Source organism: Podarcis muralis, chromosome 10 (genome assembly GCF_964188315.1).
Source record: "Podarcis muralis chromosome 10, rPodMur119.hap1.1, whole genome shotgun sequence".
Taxonomy (NCBI): Eukaryota; Metazoa; Chordata; class Lepidosauria; order Squamata; family Lacertidae; genus Podarcis; species Podarcis muralis.
The window spans coordinates 53,843,187-53,869,253 of record NC_135664.1 but is presented as its reverse complement, the minus strand read 5'-3'; the positions used below and the strand labels follow the sequence as shown (position 1 = coordinate 53,869,253).

General features: G+C 42.8%; 2 protein-coding genes across 3 annotated transcripts in view; one reads left to right on the top strand and one right to left on the bottom strand.

The window, feature by feature from the left end:
- Positions 1-13,077: 13,077 nt before the first annotated feature.
- LOC144329091 (uncharacterized) lies at positions 13,078-14,315 on the bottom strand (the record flags this gene model as incomplete). Its single annotated transcript, XM_077935603.1, has 2 exons — positions 13,078-13,822; positions 13,898-14,315. Coding segments are annotated over 2 exons (717 nt in total), but the record flags the coding sequence as incomplete, so codon positions are not given.
- Positions 14,316-25,595: 11,280 nt separating this feature from the next.
- The window catches only part of TBXAS1 (thromboxane A synthase 1), a 223,611-nt gene continuing 223,139 nt past the window's right edge, over positions 25,596-26,067 (top strand). The window contains exon 1 of one of the 2 annotated variants that reach the window (XM_028747108.2): positions 25,596-25,790. The gene's annotated coding sequence lies outside the window, so the exon portion shown is untranslated. The remainder of the gene's footprint in view (positions 25,791-26,067) is intronic. The other variant, XM_077935048.1, reaches the window with a different exon arrangement.

Below are 26,067 nucleotides of genomic sequence, written 5' to 3'. Positions count from 1 at the left end.
CAAGTTAAGTATTATCAGTTTATTTTCTCTCTGGACTCCATCTGCATTATTCAAGTCACTCTGCTAACAAGCTGATCCCTCTCACCAGGAGAAAAAAAATGGGACCGCCATTGCTTAGGGCCTTAGGCATCCACAGGGCAGGGAAAGGGAGAAATGAAGTATAAGAAGAAGAAGAGTTTGGATTTGATATCCCGCCTTTCACTCCCCTTCAGGAGTCTCAAAGCGGCTAACATTCTCCTTTCCCTTCCTCCCCCACAACAAACACTCTGTGAGGTGACTGGGGCTGAGAGACTTCAAAGAAGTGTGACTGGCCCAAGGTCACCCAGCAGCTGAATGTGGAGGAGCAGAGACGCGAACCCGGTTCCCCAGATTACGAGACTACCACTCTTAACCACTACACCACACTGGCTCCATTTTAAAATACAAAGAGAAAGTTTTTTTCTAGTATTTGTAGAAGAACCCAGTATACGAGGCAAAAAAAAGAAAAAAGTGCAGGCACTTCACCCACCCTTCAGTGTTTTTAGCCAATGAGTGAAGCCATGGCAGTGATTGGCGTTTAAGAAAGCAGATCTAGTAGTCAATAAGGTACAGAAAGCTAGGGTGAAACACCCATGATCTAGCTTAAGGGTTTGTTTTTAAGCTTTTTCTGCCAGACTTTTCCGGTGGAGAAGTGATCGCTGCCTCATAGGAAACAGTTCAGATATCAAGGTGTTCTCTGATGCTAGTTAAGAATGCTTGTTTATTTTTTGGAAGTATTTACGTAGCTCTGGGAAGATTCCTGCTGCTGCCCACACACCGTAGGTCTTCCTGCACCTTTGAAGGTGATTTTCTGTAATACTCAAATATTCTCTTTCTTTTTTTTTCTTTTAAAGAAAAACACTTAGCTTAGTGGAAAAGCTTTGACAGATGTGTCTGATGAGCAGTATGGAAATTGTGATAGTGGTCTACTAGAATACACAATGCTCATAGACAGCCACAACCTGAATATTGTATCATCCACCCCTCCTCTTTCCTGATATCACTACAGCATTGCTTGGTCCTGCGCTCTGTCCATTTTATTTATTTTTCTATTTAACCCTGCCTATCTGACTGGGTTGCCCCAGCCACTCTGGGTAGCTTCCAGCATAATATAAAAACACAACTGAACTTCAAGCATTAAAAACTTTTGTGTGCTTATATAAATCCTATAAGCTCTCCAGGTAAACAAGCATGGAAACTGCAAAGCTGCGTATATCTGAAGACACAAGAATATTGACCATTTTCAAGAACTGTGACATAACATATTATAATCCAGATGAAATAAGTGGTTATAGGTACCAGGTATGGGCAATTCTTCTTGAGTGTATTGTATTGAGTGTGACATATTATATTTCTATTTAAATTACAGTAATTATTTATAAATTTGCATCTATACATAGCAACTTGCCTATGAACATTTTATGCAAATGTGTATTCTCTGTTGTCTTCTTGGTGATGCATTTCTGATTTTTAAGTGATGCAAGTAAGTGCATCTACTTGCATCTAATCTACTTTCCCCCTTCATGGTAATGCTTCACAGCTGTAGATTTAACACTACCACTAGTGTCCCATGGGCCCAAGAATATTCCTGCGGGTTTATTTTTTCTGCTTGATTTAATGCTGTACTTTGCCAGCAAATGGGAACTCAGAAGTGATCTTATCCTGCTAAATTGGCATAATTTGTGGATAGGATTGTTCTATTAGGACAAACTCTTATATACACTTACTAGAGAATAAGCCCTATAGAACTCAGTGGGACAAAATAAATAAGCACAGTATTATGGACTATTGTTCCTTAACAACAGCAACTACTACTACTACTACTACTACTACTACTGTTACTAATTATAATAGTAAGGAGGAGGTCTTTCAGAGAAGGCTAAAGTAATTTGCCTGTCCCTTAATTTAGCAGTTACTTCTTTTAACAGTATTGAGGTTTTGAGTTCTTCATACACATGCACTTTCTAGTACAAGCAAACTTTGAAATGTGAAAAAAAATAAAGCTTATCAGATTATGGAATTCAAACTGTGGTCAAATCATTCAAACATTAAGGGCCAAAATTTAATTGAAAGTAATTATAGACTTGTCTGAAGTATAATTATAGAGTATTTTTTCCCTTGACATTTCCACCGAGGAAATGAAAAAATAAAATGATGTCAGAACTGTGCAATTTTAATCGTGTGATTTCAATCTGCCTTCAAACAATAACAGGGGCCAAGTGTCAGAGGAGGAAGAAAGTATGGGGAATTCTTTGAAGATAATTTCATAAGAGAAGATGGTATAAAGGAGTTTGTTCTATATCCAAGAACAAAGGGAGTGATTTACATTTTTCAGAGCTTAGCAAAAAGGTCCTCGTAAATAAAACAGGACGAAAGGGTGGGCTAACTCTTACAGCCTTTCTGATCAGTCAGTTTTTGCACAAGGGTGTACATTTGTTACTGATTTGCACTCACATGGTCCAATGCATTTGCTTGTTCATTTAAAGCCATAGCCATTCCACTTGTGAGCAAATGCATACCCTCCAATATTTCTCCAGTGAAAATAGGGACATCCTATTCAATAATAATAATAATAATAATAATAATAATAATAGCAGCCCACTCATCTGACTGGGTTGCCCCAGCCACTTTGGGCAGTTTCCAACATATATAAAAACATAATAAAACATTAAACACTAAAAAAAACTTCCCTATGCAGGGCTACCTTCAGATGTCTTCTAAAGTTTGTATAGTTACTTATCTCCTTGACTTGGAGGACGCATAACTCCATAACCCTCCAACATTTCACCAATGAAAATAGGGACAAGCTACCATACCCTCCAACATTTCTTACATGAAAATAGGGACGTCCTAAGGGAAAACAGGACATTCCGGGATCAAATCAGAAATGCGGATAGCTTCTGTAAATCTGGGACTGTCCATGGAAAATAGGGATACCTGGAGCGTCTGCAAATGACTCCAGAATCTACTTCTTCAGTATCTTAAAGGTGTCCAGCGGAGAGATGGAGCTTACTTTTCACAGACTGTTCTTTAAAGTCGTTCTCAATAAAAACACAACAAAAGGCATCAGCATTAACAATCATTGGCACGGCTGCTTAAAACAGGACTGACAAACACATCGTTCTCCCAATAAGGGAGAAATGACCTTGGCATATGGCAGAAGTTCATCATAAAGGGGTCAAGGTGAGACTGTCTCAAGAAAGAGACCCAGCACATCACTGGGGCTACGAAAAAGGCCCTCTCCCTAGTCCCAACTGAACAGACCATTGGGATCAATAGAAAAGGGACACCAACAATATTTTTTAACAAATAGGCAGGTTCATATGGTGGAAGGTCATATTTCAGTTACGGTATATCACTTTTCCATAGCATGAAGGCCTTTAATGGTCATTATCAGCTCTTTGAATTAAGAACCTAAGAAGACCTTTGTCGGATGGGACCAAAGGCCCTCCTAGTCAGCATTCTGTTCTCGCAGTGGCCAAGGCCTTGTCATGAACTGGCAGGACAACAGGGAGGAGGAGGAGTAAGAAGAGAAACCCGGTTAGGGGTGTAGCCGGGACTGGGACACACTGGGGCAAGCAGGGGATGGGGAAGGGAGTACTCTTAGGGTGGCAGAGGATGGCGAGGGGATGGAGGTCAGTGCACAGGAATCAGACCAGCTGGACCAGAGCCAGAGAGGCCCCTGTCCCCACAAACATGGTGGACTATGAGGCATAGGGAGCAGCGTGAGGGACACTCTAGGAGGCTGAGGCAGGCAAGGGCCCACAGCCCAGCTGCCTAGCTGGCCAGGTGGGGCTCCCAACTCTAGGAGGAGGCGTGTGATTCCTCAGCTGGAGTAGGCTCAGAACAGGTGAGGGTCACATGTGTCATCAAGCCCAGATGCTTCAATCAGCAGGCAAAGTACAAAAGGGAAGCAGAGCGGAGGTGCTATGTCTGTTCAACTGCCCATATTGAAGGACCTTAACTTGGATACTTCTGGGCCTCTACAGGACTGTGCTTTGGGTTTGACCCTGGACTGCGTTTCCTGACCTTTGGACTTTGCTTTTGTGGTTTGACCCCTGGACTTTGGACCTGACATATTGACTTGCTGCCAGGTAGGCCAGGGGTTCAAGACAGGCGTCTAGGAAGCAGGACTTGAGTGTAATAGCCTTCTCCTCACCTGAGATTGCAAGCGACTGGTATTCAGAGGCATGCCACCTGTGGTACTGGAGGTAAAATATAGCAGTCTTGGCTAGCCATAGATAGTCTTACCCTCCATGAATTTTTTTCTAATCCTCTTTTGTGGCCACCACTATAGCCTGTGGTGGCAAATTCAGTGTCTGCCATGGAACTATGGCTGCAAGCAGTGGTAAACGAAAGAGTTTTGCCCTGTGTGAATATTGCCTGAAAGAAAACGACCTTGATGTTTCAGAGCTGTACCTGGCTAGAATTTACCCTCAAGAATCTGAAAGCTGCTGCTGTTCTTTGCAAGGAGGGGAGGCGCCAAGGTGGGTAGCACTACCTGCCCATACTGTCTGTCGGCTTCCCACCTGCTCAATCTGTGCAGTATATTACAAAACCTCCCAGTACTTTCTCCTCCTGATCGAATTTTTCCTTGTCAAGCTGCCTCTGGAACGTCCTGTGGCTGGAGAAGTGGGGAGTATGAAACACAACCATCCCTGACGGAGGCTGATTAAGATTCCATGATGAGAGTATCACATCGTGCTCCACTTTTCCTTCGTAGAAGCCACCGGAGTGATTTCTTGGAGGCTGTTATTGAAGGCAAAGAAAGAAGAAAGAAAGGGAGCTGCACTAGCTCAAGGTAATTTGCCTCATTTTGGCAGCAGATCTGCATGGCCGCCTATCAGAATTCACCCCACATTTAACTGCCTTTTCCAATAAGGAGCAGCATTATTTACAGTAATGAGACTACCGGGAGGGGCGCAGAGAGAGGAAAAGGTTATATGGTTGTGTCCATTTGTTTTATGTCTCTCTGCTCGGCAACAGGCCCTTACTTCAAACAGTGCTTTGTTGTCAAAGGTGGGCATGCAAATTCTGCTCTCCCTTGTCCTATGGAAAGGCCTTATGTATGTTTGTGTCAAAGCAAAGCAAGCTGTAATGACTCAAGTTCATGCATTGTGGCCTAATTAAGTCAGCTCAGATCTATAAAGCTTTTAGCTGACCAGAAACTAGCTGTACTATGCGTTTTGAGCCCAGACACACAACATACATTAAAGCTTCACAATCTGCCGGGTCTAACTTTTAATCATTGGCCAAATAACGGTAAATGCAGCTTTAGGGAACACATTGCGAAGTGCGCCAACAGGATGGAGAAGGGAGTGTCAGCAGGGTGTGAAGAAGAAACTTTCCTGTGTGATAAGCAGGGTGGTCAGCATGAGTCCTACATTACAGTGGGCCTGTCCAGTCCAAATCTGGACGCTCTTGAAGGATTGTGCAGTCCAAGACCCATGTAAAGGTAAAAAAAACCCACAAGAAGGGACAGCAGGGCCATTGAAGGTGTGACCATCAGCAGCAGAGAAGACTGAGCAGGCAGGTACACAAGTCACCTGGTAACAGTCTTTCCTCCCATATGGTAAGATGCATTCCTATTAAATAGTAGTAATTATTATGCCAATCTGTGCTGTCTTTTGCCCTCTTTTTTTAGAGATGCGCAAGTGACTAGTTTGTTGAGTTGCCAATTTGTTGAGTTGCCACCAACCTCTGCCTGCTTTCCTACTGATCGCCAGCATTGTTCTTGCATAACTTAGCAGTGCTCATTGTTGAATCTGGCTCCAACTACTGATGGCCTCTTTACCTTCTACCCTACCAGCCACTGCAGAGTAGGAAGCGGCCTGCATGCTGATAGCACTGTGTAAGTAAACACTACTCTTCTTCTTCTTCTTCTTCTTCTTCTTCTTCTTCTTCTTCTTCTTCTTCTTCTTCTTCTTTGGCACTCATATTGGAACAAGATTGTCTTCCACAAACATGGTCTTAATGGTGTGTCCATAAGTGACTGTGGAGGTCAATTCTGGATCCGCACATTGTTCCACAGTGGGGACATAGGTTTCCGGGCAGGAGTTGATCAAGATGTGGGTTTGCCAAACGTGCCTTCCTCTTGGCTCATTTTTCCCTTTCTGAGTTCATTTCTTCAAAGTCCATGATGCCTTTGGTAAAGGCTATTCTCCAATTAAAGTGCTCACAGGCCAGCGTTTCCCAGTTTTCCATGCTTATACTGCATTTTTAAATATTTGCCTTGAGACCGTCTTTAAACCTCTTTTGTTGTCCACCAGTATTTCGCTTTCCATTCTTCAGTTAGGAATAGAGTAGTTGTTTTGGAAGATGATAATCAGGCATCCGAACCACATGACCAATCCAACAAAATTGATGTTGAAGAATCATTTTGACACTGTCTTCCCTGGTGCCAGGCTTTTTTGCGCCCTAGACAAGCCTAACTACTTGCACTCCCGAACACCCTCCCCTGAAATTGCTAACTTTGATTTTCAAAAAAAGATGTAGAAAAAAAAATGAAAAGCACAAAACTTGAAACTGCTAAAGTTACTTTAAATTGCAAGAATAAGCAATACAACATTTTTGATACCTTTCTCAAATACAAAATAAAATGTTCTAGCGCACAAATCATTTGGAATAATATTGTGAATTGTGATGTTAATATTTAAGTCTCTTAAAAGTTTCCATTTCAGGCGCACCAAATCGCAATTTTTGTGCCTTTTCCTTTGCAGATTTTGTCACCGATTCCTTCAGGTCAAGTGCTGATGTTTGGGCATGTTCAATTGAAATACTTGCCAAGCCAACTAGTGTCTTTTCTAACATTGTTGAGCGTATGTAAGTTTTACAAGTTTGAGCTTTGAGAAACTGCATTCACCACTTGTCACTGACAAAGTGTAAGAAGGATCCAGAGCAACAGAAACATTAGGCACATTATCCAGGAGTTTTTGTTGTAGTATGAAGAGAAGTACTCCTTGTGGCAGCGTAGACATTGGAAGTATTCGAGCTACTGCTATAAGTTTACAGCACAGATCTTCAGCATCAATGGCTGTGTTTACATTGTGCATCAGTGATTCCCCTCCCCCAAAATTTTTGCAGGCCTTAAGTACATTTTCAGTAGACTTTTTGTTGATACTGTATATATCATACAAGAAGCTGGAAAGGAATTATATCGTTGTAGCTGTTGGAATCTTTCTCCAGTAGATTGTATGGCCATGTGTAAGACAGCATAGAAGAAACCTCATTTGAATTTCTGCTTTGGATCTTGTGGTGCAAAGTAATTCTTGGTGACTTGTGATTGGTTTGTAGCTGAATTTAAATCGGCTTCCTTATTTTGTAGTAGGTTGCTGGCGAATTTGACTCCAAAAAGGATATTGTACCATGATGTAACAAGGGCTACTACAAACTTGAACCAATAAATTATATCAGCAAACACCTTAGTTTCATTTCTGAAAGCATTTCCAGATAAACCTTTTAGGCTTACGTCTTCAAAGATCTATTAAAGCATTATATATACTACCACGATGGTATATCGGTTCTTTCAAAGCATCAGTCTGACACTGCCATCTTGTTTCACTCAATGGCTTAACAGTTATGCCTAAGTCTGATATATGGCTTGTTAGAATTTCCAACGCTGAGTCACTGCAGATAAATAATTATAGATCTGTTGAACCAAACTGAAGTAACTAGTGGCTTCCAGACAAGGCTTAGCAGCATCATTGACTACAAAGTTTAGAGTGCATTACAGGGCACAAAAAGTGTGTGGGTTTATGCCCAGGACACTCTCATGTGTCATTTTCTTTGCCTTTGATGCTACTTTCATTATCATAACTTTGACCATTTGGTCAAGCTGTCCAATAAGAGATTCTGTCATAAAGACACCTGTAGACATCCTTTAGTGGAACAAATCCCAATAAATGTTCTCTTATGATGGCTTATTATCTGATTATTTGATTACATCAACATTTGTCATTTGTTCAATATGACTAGCATCAGGTGTGCATTACAGAATAACTGAGTCGTATTTGGCTGAGTTTGAATGTGCTAAAATTTTCTGCTTTGTAGCACATGCTAGAAGCTGTATAAGCTCATTTTGGATATCTTTCCCTAGGTAGTAAAACATTGTTTCTTGAGCTCTAACTCAAATGTTCATTCATGATAGGATTTATTTTTTTAAAATCCATTGCTAGCACTGTGCAACTTTTCAGTTGTACCACAGAATGTCAAGTTTTGCATGCCAAGAACTCTGACGAAAGCAATCAAGTGTTCCAAGATTTGTTGCCAGTATTGTCATCCTTGCCTAATTTTCTGCTGATTATTATCAATTCTCTTCAGATCTGAAAGTTTTCTAAATGGTCAGTATTCATCTCATGTGAAGACAGAATCGCTCCAACGTTTTCCCAGTCTTTTGAACCTGTTTCTTGATGCGCCAACAAACACTCCCCCCCCCCACATCTTTTCAGGTTGAATATATCAACCATTGACGGCACAATTTTTCACCATTTTCTAGTCTTTTCTTGTAGTGCATAGGAGGAAATCGTCTGTGTTTTGAGTCTTTTGGAAAATAATGTGATACAACCCGTTGTGGTCTATGTTGTATGATAAGCTGTCACAAATTATCATGGCAATAGTTGAGCCAGTTAGCAAGGTCACAGTAATTCAAGGCAGGCACAATACCATCATCTTTGGCAGAGTTTTCAGTACTCTTTTTTCTTGACATCCTTTTCCTCCCCTCTGTATGTTTTCCATAAATATCTCCAATTTGTGAAATTTCTGTCTTTGAGTTTATATACTATTTAGTAGGACCACCACTATGGTTTTCCCAGTAGTGATGTATGGAAGTGAAAGCTGGACCATAAAGAAGGCTGATCGCCGAAGAATTGATGCTTTTGAATTATGGTGCTGGAGGAGACTCTTGAGAGTCCCATGGACTGCAAGAAGATCAAACATATCCATTCTTAAGGAAATCAGCCCTGAGTGCTCACTGGAAGGACAGATCCTGAAGCTGAGGCTCCAATACTTTGGTCACCTCATGAGAAGAGAAGACTCCCTGGAAAAGACCCTGATGTTGGGAAAGATGGAGGGCACAAGGAGAAGGGGACGACAGAGGACAAGATGGTTGGATAGTGTTATCGAAGCTACCAGCATGAGTTTGACCAAACTGAGGGAGGAAGTGGAAGACAGGAGTGCCTGGCGTGCTCTGGTCCATGGGATCACAAGGAGTCAGACACGACTAAACGACTAAACAACAACAAGGACCACCACATTCATAGTTTTGGAAGAGACTCCATGAATCATCTAATCTAACCTCCAGCAATGCAGGAATATGCACTCATACAGGGGATCAAACCTGTGACCTTGGCATTATCAGCACCATGCACAAGCTGAGCTAACTGGCAAGGCTCCCTCGGTGCTAGTTTCAACAATAGTATAGTCATATTCTTATTCTTTAGTTGCTTTCTGTGTACAAAGGTATTGCAGGAAGAAGCCCTCTTGCTTTGCTTTCTCCTTAGTTTTTTATGCATTGCTGGAGTGTGCATAAGTGTGTCCTGCCCCATTCTGCCCCACTCCATCCTGCCCCCCATTCCACCCTCTTCTGGGTCCAAAAGGACCCACGCATTGGTGACCAATGGGACACGCTTAAAATGGTTGCTGCGTGGTTATTTCTTATCAGCCACAGCTCTCTAGAAAATGTATTCATTTTCCTACTTCATATTAACACTTGACTGTAAGATTTAGAATTAAGTGCATTTTCACTTTGTGTGTGTGTATGTGTGTGTGTGTAGGCAGAAAGAGGAACTTTGATAAATGAGACTTGGTTCCGAGTAAACCTATTGTAGGATGCTGAAGGGGGGTGGACATTGCTGAATTTTTGCGGAGAATATACTGCTTTGTGGAACCACAGTATTAATCCCACTACTAGGAGATTGCAGAAGTACATGTCAGCAGAAAATAAGCCCTATAGTGCGGAAGCAACATCTGAAATAGAAACATATCTAACTGCACTCACTCTTCGGGGGGCGGGGGGAAACCTTCTGGTCCAAAAACAAAACCAGAACTCCTTGAACTTGCTAGGGTTTTAAAAGTTAAGCATTTTGATGTAATGTTTTAAATACACATTTAAGCACACATGGGCAAAACCAACTTTTAATTGTTTGAAACCTTTTAGATTTACAGAGTTCGCATGTGCAAAAAGAGACTGGGTGAGGCAAGCACCACAATCTCTTTTTAGTTCAGTTATGGTGAGAGGAACAATTCCTTTCTTTCTCTGGCAGCTCGTAATCTCTTGATTTGCAGTTATGGATAGAAACTGATTATAGGCCTGCAAAGGAAATATAAATACAATCACATTAGGCAGGAACTAAAAATACAAGTGAGAAAGTGCCCTGTAAACTCTGGGTGAGCTCCTTGCTTATCTTCTAAAGCTGTTCCATCAGCCAGAAACTGTCAAACAAAGAGACGTCAAAACATTTCACTAAAAACTAATACTTGATGGTTATGTAAGGCCATTCAATTAAGCACATTATCAGAGCAATCCCATACTCAAATTACACCAGCTGAGGAACTACTGCAGAGACAGGAAACCCTTTTTGGCCAGAGGGCAGCATTCCCTGGTGCATAACCTTGCCCCCGCCCATGTAAACGGTGGGTGGGGTCAGAGGCAAAAGTGGGTGCAGCAATGGGTGCGACTCTTAGCTTTGAGCAGTGGGCTGCATTTCAGCCATGCAAAAGCTGGGCATCTATACCCTGTACATGCAGACACATGCCAATCTCCATTCAGGCAAGCAACAAGATAATGCTTGCATTGTCTAACACCTTTTCACAGTAACAACCAGGCAAAAGCACCCAAGGAAGGGGTGAAGCAGAGGGAGTGTGGTCTAGTGAGAGGGGTGTGTGACTACAGTATTTGGTGGACGTCCCACCATGTCACCTGTATGTGACACATGGTGCTCCCTTGATAGATGCTTCAGCCGAACAGCTAAAAAAGGTGAGTCATGGAAGGAAAGGATAATAAAAAATGATGCTACGTCAAGTCTGAGTGTTATTCCACAGGACTTCATTGGTGTGCCTTAACAAAATAAGCCCACTGGGTCCAATAACGTCTTTGCTAATAGGAGTATTCTATATGCAAACAACCGGTGCTAGCATTAAGCCTTTCCAGAACAAAGTTACTCACCAATGATACCATTGGCTTCTGTAATTTCCAGTGTCTGTCTTCTCAATGTTGAAGTGGAAAATGGTTTGTAGCTATTTGGATAAACAGCAAGAAAAACTATATTATTCCCTTAACAGCTGTGTTATTTGGCCATGCATGAGCCATCAAAGCATGAATCAAGATAGCCGTCCCCTTCTAGAAATGGACACATGAAAGAATTACTGAAATTAATAGTTAATGGGTTGAAACGTGCATAGCATATCTGCTAGGTGCTGCTGTTTGCTGTTGTTCAGTATTTATGTGCTGTAAACCACTTCAGGTATTTTGTTGCTGCTGTTGCTGCTGCTGCTGCGGAAAAGTGGTATATAAATTAAACAGTAGTGATGCTGCAGGTGCTCTTTGTTCTTGTGAAATGGTCAGTCTGATCCTATTAGGGCTTTGACTGCAGTAGTAGAAGCCCTTGCTTGTACCGCAACAGCTGAAGAGGTTTTGGGTGCAGGACAGAGGTCCTCAGCTGCTTCCAAAATGCTCTTAGAACTCGATTTTCACTGACGCAGCCCCAAGTCGGGATTTCAGGCTGAACGTTAGGCATTTGGTACTGAGCAATGAGAGAGTTTGTTGCTGCCAAGAGCAAGGCTGCAAGTAGGTAATGAGAAAAGGATGCTTTTTTCACTTCTGTAAACTGTCAGATGCTGTCAAATTTTATTGGTGGCCATTTTCAGGTACGGGCTATTTGGACTGGTCCTGTCACAGCTTTAAGAACCAGCAGAAACACCTGGAATCCCCAGGCTAAGAACTGGGGATGGAGGAGAGATTTGATTCAGTTTGCAAATTTGAATTGCTCCAAGTGCTGCCGTGCAGTTCTCCAGCTAAGGAATGTGCACAAAAATGCATACATCAGTGTAAAGTGTGCATGAAAATGCATATATTATATTAACATTATATACGATAAAAAGGACGTACAAAAACGCATTACATTAGGCGAAATTGTTTTGCAAAGTTTCGTATACTTTCGTACTACAACACTGACAAAATTTCTTGAGGATTTTCTTATTAAATGCAAAGTGATGTGGAAATGTGGAGAACTGAATTCAAGACGGGAAGAATGAGAATCTGAGAGAAATTGAAATTGATGCATTCCTTCCCCGCCCGGCCGGCCACCTTTTCTGCTGCATGGTTCTGCTAGAGCAGGCATGGGGAACCTGTGGCCCTTGGATGTTGTTGAACTACAACTCCCACAATCCATGGCCATGGGCTGTGGTGGCTGAGGCTGATGGAAGTTGGAGTCCAACAACATCTGGAGGGCCACAGCTTCTCCACCCACCCCTATGCTTGAGAATGGGCCGAGAGAGCAACCATGAGCGAGGCTTAGATCCGTGGCCCAAGGAGGAGAAATGATATCCCTTTAGCTGCCACCTGCTGACAGGTTTCCTGGGTGTGGCACTGTGTGGGATTGAGTAGGCTACCAGATGAGAGCCAGCAGCCATGCTTGGAGGAGCCTTCAGTGGACAGGAGCTGCTTTGGAGACCTGTATGGGTGGAATGGCAAATATAATTATCATAAAAACAAACACATAGGTAATAACTCGGGTGTACTATGGACAGGAACAACTATTAAGAAAGCAGTGTAGCCTGGAAGCAATCGAAGCGAAATAATACCACCAAGACAACTATCTGTAAACAAACAATAAGCGCCCATAAAAATGGCAAAAGTAGTTTCTTTCCCAAATAGGTTTAATCTTAAACAATTGCAAATGCAGTAAATAAAGAGTCCACTTGTGATATACCAGTGGTTCAGTGCTGGCATGTTGTTCCGGTAAGCAGACATTTCGTCGCTAAAGAGCTTAGTCATCGAGCTGTCAAAAATCAATTGTAACAGAATTGCACTGAATTAACAAATAGAATAAGGGAAATTAAAATTAAAAATACATTGAGAATGCATAATTAAGACATACCTTTGTAGTAAATAATATACAAGAGAAGACAGTATGTAAACAACTTAAAGCAGGGGTATATCTACAAGAATAAAGGTGAGACAATAACTAGTCTATTTGCACATACATAGTTAATGTCCCCAGTCTCACTGATAAAAAATCTCTATAGAAACTTACCTGTCCCCATCTTCATGTTTCCATCGGGAGGAGCATAGAAAGAGGACAATGTCCTTCATTTTGTTAAACCTCCTTAGGAAACATGGGTAGGGTTCACAAATTTAAAGACATAGCGGCAGAAAAGTCCACAAACACACCTGCATGTAATTACATGAATCCTGCAAACTCTAATGTTGAATTTAAAATCCATGTGGAACTAGTGTATTGAGCTTATAAATATACTTGGACTCCATCTGGGAAAGTAATCTGGGCACATTAACACCCATGAAGTGAGTTGAATATAGGTTCTTTACAACAAAAAAAGCGAAAGTCATCACAAGTGTGGTTTTGTTCAATTAAGTGTTCAACCAGTGGAGCCTCTCTGATTTTGCCTCTAATGCGGTATCCGTGTTCTAAAATACGAATCTTAACAGGGCGGGTGGTGGCACCAATGTATATCAACTGACAAGTGCGTTGAGTTAAATAAATCACATTTCTGGTGGCACAGTTAGTGAACCCATTCGATTTCAGAATCGTGGATCTGTTAGGGACATGATAAGAGGCAGTTTCAGTAGCTTGGTTTCAAGCTAAACAGCATCCACACTGTCCAACTGGTAGATGAGAAATTTTCCGTGGTCTTTTAAAACCACCATGAACCGGAAAATATTTTAAATTGCGGGTTCTACGGAACCCTATCAAGGGAGGGAGATCACAACCTGCAATGTGAGATACAATGCCCCAGTATCTGTTTATGATTTGTCTTCCCTCCATCGTCTGTGGGGTAAACTCAAAAGAACAGGTAATACATTTTTGTGGTATTTTACTTCTGGGTACAAGAAGGTCCCACCTGACACATGCATCTGCTTTCACCTGGGCTTTATGAATCATATGCCAGGGATATCCTCTATTTCCCAGGGCAATCTCTAGCTCACCTGCTGCTTGTTGGTATGTGTCCAAAGTAGAGGAATTCATTTTCCTACACAAAAATGGGCCCAATGGTAGGTTATGTTTAAGATTGTATGGGTGATGCGATTTAAAATATAACAAAGTGTTACAGTCGGTATCCTTTTTTTATATTGGGGAACAGATAAAAAATTCCTTGTGGTCCATGTAACTAAAGTAACCAAAAATGGTACTGATGAATGACTAGTATTGGCAGAAAACACCAACGAGGGGGATAGTTGATTAATCCAAAATAAAAAGTCAGGAAATCTCTTGGCATTTTTAAAAATCAGAAAGATATCATCAATGAACCTTTATAGAAAACCAGATCTGAAGCAAAAGGATTATTAGGATCGTACACAAAGCGCTGCTCAAAATCAGCCATAAATAAATTGGCTATGGAAGAAGCCATGGGACTACTTGACAATAGAAGGTGCCTCTAGATCTAAAGAAATTGTTCTTTAAAGCTATGTCTAATAGGTCCATAAGAAAATGTTCTGGAGGATTTGAAAGGTACAGTATGTCATCCTAGAGAGTCAGATACACAGGTGCAGGCTTCCTCATGAAGTATAGTGGTATATAAAGATTTAACATCCAGAGGCACGAGGAAAGAATCGGAAGGAATTACCACCTATTCAATTTGTGGAACAAAATCCATGGAGTCCCTAGTGTATTATGGAATCTTGGGTATGACAAAAACAAATCTAAAAATTTAGCCAAAGGTTCCAGAATGGAATTGCTACCGGAGACAAAAGGTCTTCCAGGTGGGGAAAATTCTGCCTTATGAATCTTAGGTAAAATGTAGAAACAAGGTATTCTAGGAGATTGGTTAATCAAATAACCATCCTCTGTGGATGTAATGTAATTCAAAGCCAAACCTTCCTACACAACCTGTTTAATAAGTCTGGTGATCCTGTTAGTAGAGTCTCATGTAATGAGGGTAATATGTGTAATATGTGGTATCAGAAAGTTGTCGTTGTATTTCAAAATCGTAGTCTGTGATAATTAAAATTACAACAGCTCCTCCTTTATTGGCTGGTTTGATAACAATTGACTCATCCTGTGACAGATTCCTTAAGGCTGTTCTCTGTGCCCCTGACATATTGTTGAAAATTCTGGCTGATTGGTCCTCTACTCAAGAAATCTCCCACAACACTGTGTTTTGGAAAGTCTGAATGGCAGGATCCAGTTAAGGTGGTATAAAATGTGGCTTGCGTCAAAAATGACTCACAATATGGGGAGACTTGTTGCCAAATTAAGCTTTAAGTTTTATTAAGTGTATAAGTTTATGCAGATCAATCCGTGTCTGAAAGCAGTCTAGTCTGAAAGCAGAGACAGCCTATGGCTCCTCTCAGCTGCAGGTTACACAGTCTGAGGGATATAAAGCAAACTGTTGTAGCCTATAGGTTATCCTGTATCATGTTCTGCATCAGGAAAGTTCTGACTGGTGACATATAGTATGAAATTCTAGCCTGAAATCCCTGCTGTTCCCTTCTCTGGCTGTACCCTACTAATGTGTGTTAGTTAACTACAATCTAAAGGTGGGACTCTCCTGACTATACTGCAACCTACTGAAGTTAAGTTGCTTGCTGTTACCAGAGAGTAAAGGGACCCCTGACCGACTCTGGGGTTGTGGCGCTCATCTCGCTTTATTGGCCGAGGGAGCTGGCATACAACTTCCGGGTCATGTGGCTAGCATGACTCTGGCGAACCAGAGCAGCACATGGAAACACCGTTTACCTTCCTGCCGGAGCGGTACCTATTTAGCTACTTGCACTTTGACGTGCTTTTGAACTGCTAGGTTGGCAGGAGCAGGGACCGAGCAACGGGAGCTCACCCTGTCACGGGGATTTGAACCGCTGACCTTCTGATCGGCAAGTCCTAGGCTCTGTGGTTTAACCCACAGCGCCACCCGCATCCCTCATTGCTGTTCAAAGGAGGACCCTTTTTTGGCACCTGTTTTGTGGAGTCGGCTCGTTGTGGAGATCCGGCAAGCACAGGCCATGAGGTGCTCTCTCAGACAATTATAAATACCTTTCCGTCCCAAAGCCAGGTGATCTTACCTCACTTTGAGAAGATGCCCTCTTCGGCTGCGTGCCCCTGCCTCAGGGTGAAAAAGGTTCCCACTCCTAGAGTCATCACTTGACCTCTACTGTTCCCAATCTGATTCCTGCATCACCTGATGTCTGCACCTGAACCCATTATGCAGCCATTATCCTGCACTGACTGCGAGGTTTCCTAAAGAAACAGAAGGCAGGGGGAAATGAAAACAGGGGCGCTTTAAAAAGAAAGCAGTACCATGGCATTCTTTCAGTGAAGGTCCTTTTGGAAAATTACAGAAGACAAGGGCAAACTTGCTGGCAAGGGTTGGCAAGTCGTCCCCCTTGTTGAGATTCCACTCCTCTTGTGGTCTGGTGACGCCAAACACACTTGTTCTTTTCACTGCAGGGCCCCATTCCATTCCTGTCTTCCCAGTGCCAGCCTGGGCTCTCAGGCTCAAAAGCGTTATTTATTGGGAAAGCGGGGAGGGGGGGCAACTCACAGACCCCCAAGCCCCCTCCTCCCATCTAAAACCCCAGGCACTGTTGGAGGATCGTAAACACATGCTAAAGTTAGCTCAATCTGATAGCCACAAAGAGGAAAAGCATTTTCCTACTCCACCCACTGCTGCAGTTAACTACTTGTGCCCTTCACCCCGCTCCTTCCCATCAGGGGAGAGCCTGGGAAAAGTGACAAGGCAGTGCTGGAATTCTGCTGAAGCAGCTAACAAATGCTGCCACTGGGAGAGGAGAGGAGGTTTCGTAGGCTCCTCAGTGTAGTGGCTTTAAAAAACAAAAACACTCTTCTTGAAGCAGCTAAGCCCTTGATGTCTTTATTGGGGTTGCAAACTCTCTGGAGAAATTATTTCCAGAGGGATAAAAAGAACAATGAGTCCTTTAGCACCTTGAAGAGCAACACATCTACTGTACCGTGGTTTTGTGGGCTGGAGTCCATTTCATCAAATGTATGGGTAACACGAGTCTATTAAAAGCTTACATCATACAAAATTTGCTAGTCTTTTAGGAGGCCACAAGACTCCCCCCCCCCCCCCCGCCATGAGCAATTCATAGCTCTTCTTATTGTCCTGATCCTAAGTCAGGGATGTGGAACTTCAGGCTCAGCTGCTGAATGCGGCCCTCCAGGTCTTTCTCTCTGGCCCCCAGGCCTCTACCTAGGATATACCCATTTTCAGGACATGTCCTTCACTGACCCTGCTGAACATCCTTCCAGCTTTCGCATGGCTGGAACATGTACTCTAACCATTATAATGCCTCTTGCCTGCCTGGAGATGACTGTGTAGAAACCTCTGTGGCTGGAATGTAGCCAACTGTACCAAGGTCATAGTCCTGTCCATTCTCTGCTCACCTTTGCCTCTGGCTCCACCAGCACCACTAGCAGGTGGGCCCTAGAAGGATGCTCATAAGGGAATGCAAACCTTAAGCCCAAAGACTTAAGCAATAAATTTCTGCTCCTTATTTCCATCCCAGTTCATAGATATTTATGTATTTACTGCATTTATATCCCACTCTACTGCTAAGAAGTTCAAGGTGGCATACATGGTCCACACAGCAACCTTGTCAGGTAGTTTCCAGAGCAGTAGCTGTGTTAGTCTGTTGCAGCAAAACCAACAAAACAAATTGCTGCCTTAAAGACTGACAGAGTTTACTATAGCATAAGCTGTCAGATAGATAAGGCTGATGGACAGTGAATGTTCCAGGTCACTTACAGTGCAGCCCTATACAGTGGTACCTCGGGTTAAGTACTTAATTCGTTCTGGAGGTCCGTTCTTAACCTGAAACTGTTCTTAACCTGAAGCACCACTTTAGCTAATGGGGCCTCCTGCTGCTGCCGTGCCGCCGGAGCATGATTTCTGTTCTCATCCTGAAGCAAAGTTCTTAACCCAAGGTACTATTTATGGGTAAGCGGAGTCTGTAACCTGAAGCGTATGTAACCCGAAGCATATGTAACCCGAGGTACCACTGTATATGGCTTCTTATACAGAAGACCCAGTAAATAGGGCTTACTCCTAGGAGATTTAAATAAGGGTCTCCCCATTCCTGTATCAAAGGGCATAGTATCTCAGTGGTTTCCACAGGTCACTGTATATCTCAAACCAATAAAGAACCTACTGTTTTGCTACCCTGGGGTTTCAATGTGTGGGATAACCAGCCCCATATGACCAACACACATAAGTCTAATTAATGCATGAAGGAGTTAATACCATAGAGTAAGCTGCCCTGCCAGGCTTAGCTATGTCCACTTCCCCTCACCTTGGGAGGCAATCAAGTCTTTGTTCTCTTCCAGTCTACCTGAGAAGCTCAGCAGTGAAGAGGTTTGAGCTGGTTGGGCCAGCTCAACTGCAGGACACTCTTGAGTTCCTATACCAATAATTTAGGAACTTTCACCACTTTGTAAGTAAGCTACGTTTTACTGCCTGTGTAAACTTTTCTGAATCACATGAATCTGACATTTGAAGAGTTTGTAACTAATCCATTTTTAACTTACCAAATGTGTGGTCTTTTCCTATGCAGGGTGAAGAGGGAAACTTTGGAAAGAAACCCTTTTAAGGGGACATTTTGAAATTCACTTTAAAGGGCACATTTTAAGGTTTTACAGCCTATATTTCCACACTTTACTTTGGTGCATATTTTCTGGTTAAAAATCTCTGCTGGGGTTCTTTCACACCCAAGTCTACTTGCCCCAGATTTGGATCTTGGCATCCAAGAATTCTTCTGTTAATATATTTGTTTGCACCAACATTATGCATCTTCCAAAAATGTAGCTATAGTCCTGTTAAAGATACTCCTTTCTAACCTTCTCCAGATCAATTTCTGATGGCTTCCTGCACATGAAGTTCAGAGATGGAAAATCCAATAACCAATTTATTAGCATCAGATTAAATGTGTTTCATTTATTCTGGCGTAGAAATTAACTTGCTCACACAGATAGGGACACATTTCAGCTCACAATAACAAGCAGTGACCAACTGTCAAGAGATCAGGGCCCGTGGATCTAATACAAAGGTCCTTGCAGGGCTTTGTGGATATCCTGAGAGTGAAAGACAGTGAGCAGACCCCATAGCAGCATCTGGGTCAGTGTAGGCAAGGGCGGGGGGGACCCATAGGGCAGGTGCTGGTTGTTGCAACATACTTTCTTCCTACTTTTCCTTTTAAAATTTTTAGTTAGGTCATGGCTTGCCAGCCACATACATGGTTACAGATGCTTGTTTTATTATTTTTACTTTTTAGAATATATTTTCTTTTTTCTGCTATGAAATGCTGCCTATTCTAAGTATAATGTGGGTTCTGCTGCCTGATGCTAAACACATCATCTTTTAGCAACACAGTCCTAATGGCACTATGATAGAATCAGAGAATTGTATAGTTGGAAGGGACTCTGAGGATCATCCTGTCCCTTTTGGAGTCTATGGTGTGTTAGGGGACAGCAGTTCGAAAGCACGTCAAAGTGCAAGTAGATAAATAGGTACTGCTCTGGCGGGAAGGTAAATGGTGTTTCCGTGCACTGCTCTGGTTCGCCAGAAGCGGCTTAGTCATGCTGGCCACATGACCCGGAAGCTGTACGCTGGCTCCCTCGGCCAATAAAGCGAGATGCGCGCCGCAACCCCAGAGTCGGTCAGGGGTCCCTTTACTCTCTGGTGAGGGGACACGTCATACTCCTTCTGGGGGAGTTTGTCCACCTATGGTCCCCACTCTGCTCTCAGTTCTCACCTGTGGCTTTTAGAAACTCTCAGTGTGTGACAGCAGCCACACCCCAGGGAAATGGCTTTCACTGGCTGGCTAAACCAGGTGAGGGTGGTCAATGGGTTTCAAACCCTCAGTGAGTTAGGGACTTCCCCTGCATGCGAAGACAGACTCCGGCAGATTGAGCGGACAAGACCAAAAGGTTTCTCATCTTAAAAAGTTGTTGTCATTTTAGTGCTCATTTCTCTGCATCTGCATGTTTGTTTATGTGATTTTGCTTAATAGACATTTAGTTGCAAGTAATTTCCCCTAATACAATGCTTTCCCCCCCATGTTATTTTCACTGGTATTTGCATTTTTGTGTATACTGCCCCCTAATATATGCCTAATTTGTGTACATTCTTTGGTTGGAGAAGTTCATTTCAAAATGTGGTGTGAACTTTGAAGGCGTTCACATTCTAATGCCAATCAAACAATTTCTCTCCCACACATCCTACCAAACCGCCTTCTTATGTGGTGAACCTTGCAAGAGCTTTTCCTCCTGCAATATGGGCACACATAAAGGTAAAGGGTAAAGGGACCCCTGACCATTAGGTCCAGTCGTGGCCAACTCTGGGGTTGCGGCACTCATCTCGCTTTATTGGCCGAGGGAGCTGGTGTACAGCTTCCGGGTCATGTGGCCAGCATGACTAAGCCCCTATGTGTGCCCCACATATGGGGACACATAGCTGTCCCCAAAAATGTAGATGAGGGTAGTCATTCTTAATTTGCTGGAAATATTCACAAAAAAGCCTTATTTGAGGAGCTCTCCTATTAATATTTACCCTCTACAGCCCTGTTCTTTGGTTAGGGTTAAATAACATCTGCTGTCTGCACATAATCAAGATGAAAAGCTTTCATCACAATGTAAAAATATAAACCAATTCCAGTGTGTTATTTTAACCAGTCACTTGGAATTTGCGCACTCTCCCAACTCTCAGCCTTTGCATTTAAAGGCATCAACCCCTTATTAGTATTACTGCAAAACCTATTAACATTCTTCATTGGAAAATAAAGATCAGCGAGATCTTATGTTAAACCACACACACACACACACACACACACACACACAGACTTCTTGTTGCTAATCTTTGCTAGCGTTTCAGTTTCTCCATAAATCTGTGCAGGCAGACATTCAGTCCAGGCATGTCAAAGAAATTGTTCAACAAATAGTCGCAAGGATAGTTTAATATATACAGTGCTTTATTTCTGGGGGGACGCAGGGGGCACATACCCCTAAACATTTTGTGAATCTCTGTCCTTTTGTCCTTTTACTGTATTTATTTTCCCCGATTTGAACCATAAAATGGTGATTTTCTTGAGTCAAAATGAGAGTACCCCTAAACATTTTTTTAGGGGAAAACAGCACTGAATATGTGCTGAATATCACTCCCTGCACTGAGTTGTTTATAAAACGGTATCCTTTTCCTTTCACCAGAAGGGCACGCGTAAGCTGCAGTTCAAGAGGTATCGGGTGGGTGGTTCTCTTTCCTCGCCCCCCAATCCTCCATCCCGCTAGAGTACAACATAATTTACATTTGAGAAATAAATATTTAAATAGGAATACAACAGAAATTGAAACAAAGAATCTCTCTTTCACACGCCCATGAATCAATTAGTCCTCTGTGGTCCTATGCGTGCAGATGTCGCCTCAGTTCAAACCCTTTAATATTTTACTCCATTCCATGAGAAAACCTGCCGACGCTAGTTTTTTAATACCCCATAAAAAAACAACAACCTATAAACAATGCCATCACTTATTGTCTACTCAGCAGCTGGGGTTGGGGGTAATGTCAGGATTTGCAGAGTGTGGGGTGAGTTACAGGCTTTTTCTTAGCTGTTATTCCAGTAATCTGCTAAAACTCTACGTGCATTCATTTTGCAGGCACTTCCTGTTGGTTGTTTCATAGATCTTATGTTTAAGGTTCCCCGCCTCGCCACCCGCATGAACCAATATGATATCCGATTTTCCAAATAAAAATGAATAAAAGGACACCCGAGGAACAGCTAAATCAATATGCAAGGATGGTTAGCTGTGTTTTGTCCTCAGACGCATGGACTATTATGAAGCAAATGAGAGACACTAGTGCAATTTTCCATTTCCATTTCAAAAGCCCTCATTCACCTTAACCAGGCCATAACATAGGGCAAGACCTTAATTGAAAATGGTTGAGATCGAATGGGTAAAACACAAAACAGCTGCTTTTATTTATTCATTTAATTTTAAAGCGGGGAGAGGGGAGGGAAGAGAAAAGCACTATAATTCCCACCGTTAGTGAGTTCATCATAGTACTAAGATTCATAGTTAAAATACACATTTATGGAACAGGAAACAAGCTGCAGCGGATCCAGTTGTTTGTATAAAGGGGTTCCCACCCAAAAGTCATGGGGACAAAGTATGAATATCAAAATAACCATTAATGTGTGCTCCTATATGATGAGCAGCAGGCGGCCAGGTTGGGGAGCCATGTTAATTTCACTCTGGGACTGTGTGGAAATTAAAATGGTGTAGAATCTTAAAAGGCGAACAAACTGATTATGCCGTAAGCTTTTTTTGGGACTCGAAGTCACTTCCTCAGACGCACAAAGTGAGATCTTAGTTAGCAGCTGTATAAAAGAGAAAATGGTGAGGTAGGAGTTGAATGGCAATGAGATGTAAGCATTAGTCAGTGATAACTGGAGGTTAAATATATGTGTAATAATGCACTCTGTGTGAGGCTGTCTTTGAAGGTGACTCGGAAACTACAACTAATACAGAATGAGGCAGCTATACCAGTCCTTAAAGACCTACGTTGGCTCCCAGTATGTTTCTGAGCACAATTCAAAGTGCTGATGCTGACCTTAAAAGCCCTAAACGGCCTCAACGCAGTATACCTGAAGGAGCGTCTTCACCCCCATCGTTCACTGAGGTCCAGCGCCGAGGGTCTTCTGGTGGTCCCCTCACTGCGAGAAGTGAGATTACAGGCAAACAGGCAGAGGGCCTTCTTGGTAGTGGCACCCTCCCTGTGGAACACCCTCCCATCAGATGTCAAGGAGATGAGTATAAACTTTAGGAGGCATCTGAAGGCAGCCCTGTATAGGGAAGCTTTTAAAGGTTTAACTTTAATGTTTTACTATGTATATTATGCTGGAAGTTGGGACAACCCAGTAAGATGGGTGGTATACAAATAATAAATTATAAGCACCTATTTCATCTTTTACAATAGTAAATCAGTGATCATTGCTGTGATGACTGTAATAACACCATTGTTGGGGGCAGGGGACCTTTAAATACAATCACAGGTAGCACTGACATCCTGGCATCGATAAGCTGGTTAGGACAAACAATAAAGGCCCTGCCTTCGGGTTTATAATCTCTAAAGACAGGACACACACACAAACAAACAAAATGGATGGGGAGGGAGGATAAAACAAGCAAATAGGCATATATTAACATAAAACATTTTTTAACTTATGCCAACCAACTTATGGGAAGCCTGACAGCCAAGACAATATTAGTAAAAACACTGGAACAATGCATGTGCGAAGAGGCTCAAATCCCGCTTAATTGTGTACCGTGCAGCAGCAACCTTTTTCATGGGGCTTGTGATTCTGGAGGTCCATTTAGAGTGTTATTCTTATTGATGCTACTTCGGGAGAAATTTAACATTGTGGCTGCAGATCCAGCTTTCCAGCACATTCTGGGAACTGCCTGAGGTTGCCATGTGCTGCTGTTGGACCTGGCTTTGGTAAATATCTGGTAGGCCTTGAGAACAGCTTTGTGTAGTAACTCATTATTCTCCTGAGTACATATAAAGGAGCAATATATTAATCACAAAAATCAGATTAAAGAGAGAGGGAGGGGCATTAACCACCAGTATTAAATAACTGGAAGATGAAATATCTAATTATGCAGTTATGTCTAAATTGACTGATTATACTAGCACAGAAGACGGGAGACAAAACCAAACTACATTCCTATTTGGATGGAAACCTTACCTTGAGTATTGGCAGAATAAGGTGTCAGGCTCTAATGACAAGCAGAGCAACCCTATGTTGGATGGGGGGGGGGAGTGATGTGGCACTGCCTTGTGTTGGCCAGGCAGGAGGTGAGGGGCCAACATCTGGCATGAGGCAGGAAGGCACAGTATACAGAGCTGGACCATTGATCCACCAAGCTCTGTATTGCTTACACTGACTGGCAGCATCACTCATTTATTTTTTTGGGCAGGGTCTTTCAGGGTCTCTCATCTACCTGGAGATGCTGGGGATGGACTCGGGACCTTTTGCAGGAAAAGCGTGGGCTCTGCCGCTGAGCTACAGTTCTTGTCTTTCTCTGTTTTTTAAAAAGCCTGCCAATACTGGGAATTAAACAGCTAGGTCCAACGTGGTGGAGTTGACAGGTCTGGTCCTGGGGCATCCTGGAAGAGCAGAGGGGCTTGGGATACAAGGGATCCTAGGGCACCTTTAAGGGACACGGGTGGCATTGTGGGTTAAACCACAGAGTCTCGGCGGTTCGAATCCCCGCAATGGGGTGAGCTCCCATTGCTCGGTCCCTGCTCCTGCCAACCTAGCAGTTCGAAAGCATGTCAAAGTGCAAGTAGATAAATAGGTACCGCTCCAGCGGGAAGGTAAACGGCGATTCCGTGCAGTGCTCTGGTTCGCCAGAAGAGGCTTAGTCATGCTGGCCACATGACCCGGAAGCTGTACGCCGGCTCCCTCAGCCAATAAAGTGAGATGAGTGCCGCAACCAGAGAGTCGGTCACGACTGGACCTAATGGTCAGGGTGTCCCTTTACCTTTTAGGGCACCTTTGCTCCATTTCAGCATCCCCCCCTTCTTTGCCCCATTTCAGGATCCAGTACAAGCTACTGCTGTAAATTGCTGTAGATCCATGCCTGTAAATTTTTCAATAGGCACGGTCAGGGATTTTGTGGTGGACATATCCCCCTACTCCAAATCAAGTTCCTTTCCACTAGTGGAGGGGAACCTGTGCCCCATCCTAACCCCTTCCAGCTAGCAGATCTGGGAGGTGAGGATGCATCCTAACTTGTTTTCATTCTTTTATTAGAAAAGCATTTATTTCTTTTCTGATTTAAGACCTCCGGGAGACCAAGGTTCAAATCCCCACTCAGCTACAAAGCTCACTGGGTGACTGTGGGCCAGCCACTGTTTCTCAACCTAGCCTACATCACAGGGTTGTTGTGCGGGTTAAATAAGGGAAGAAGAGAACCATCTCAGCCGCCTTGAACTCCTTGGAGGAAATGATATAAATGGGTAAACTAAAATAGTTAAAATTAGTTTCATAACAATAAAACACAAATTAAAAATAAATATATATATTTTTAAAAGTAGAAAGGTCCTGAAAGTGAATTGCGCCATCGCCAAAGCAGAGAATTGCAAAGATAAGCCAGTCTTTATAAAACGCCAAAACAATGGATATATCTTTTCTTACTGTAAAAGAACACGTGAAACAGACCGACAATCTCCCTTATTCTTGCAAGGATGGATTTTTGTATTTACATTTCTTCCCACCCACCCGCCTAGCAAAAGTCCTAGGCACAGCGTAGAAAATAGAACTACAGCTCCCACAATCCATTGTGCCCCGTGGTGGCGGAAGAACAGAATGCTGGGAATAGTAGTTCCAGCGTTTCCTTGCTCCTGGCTTTTTCAAGTTAGGATTTCGAAACACCTGTACCTCATCTGAGGAAGTCCACCCCCAAAAAATAAATACCAGCCCATAGCCTTCGCTCCGCCTTCAAAGCATGCAACTAATGCATTTCCTACTTGAGAGTCAGCGAGCCAGAAGAAACTTGTGGGTAAAGCATGTTCCAACTGTAAAGGTAAGGAGCTTTTAGCGTTTCTGTTGAATGAATCATGCATTGGAGAGAGAGGCTGCTGCCTTAGAACCTGAACTCATTCAATTGGTAATAAAGTTAATGATATTTTAAGGGAGCGGGGTGGTTGAATGCCTGTTTTCTTACATAAACACGTGGAAGAGGTTCTCAGATTCAGCATTCCTAGGAACTGGGGGAGTATCTCTGTTCTCCCCGCAATTTCTAAATGAATCAAGAAACCTCATTTGCGATTGCAGCCTTTTGACCTCGAGAATGAATGAAG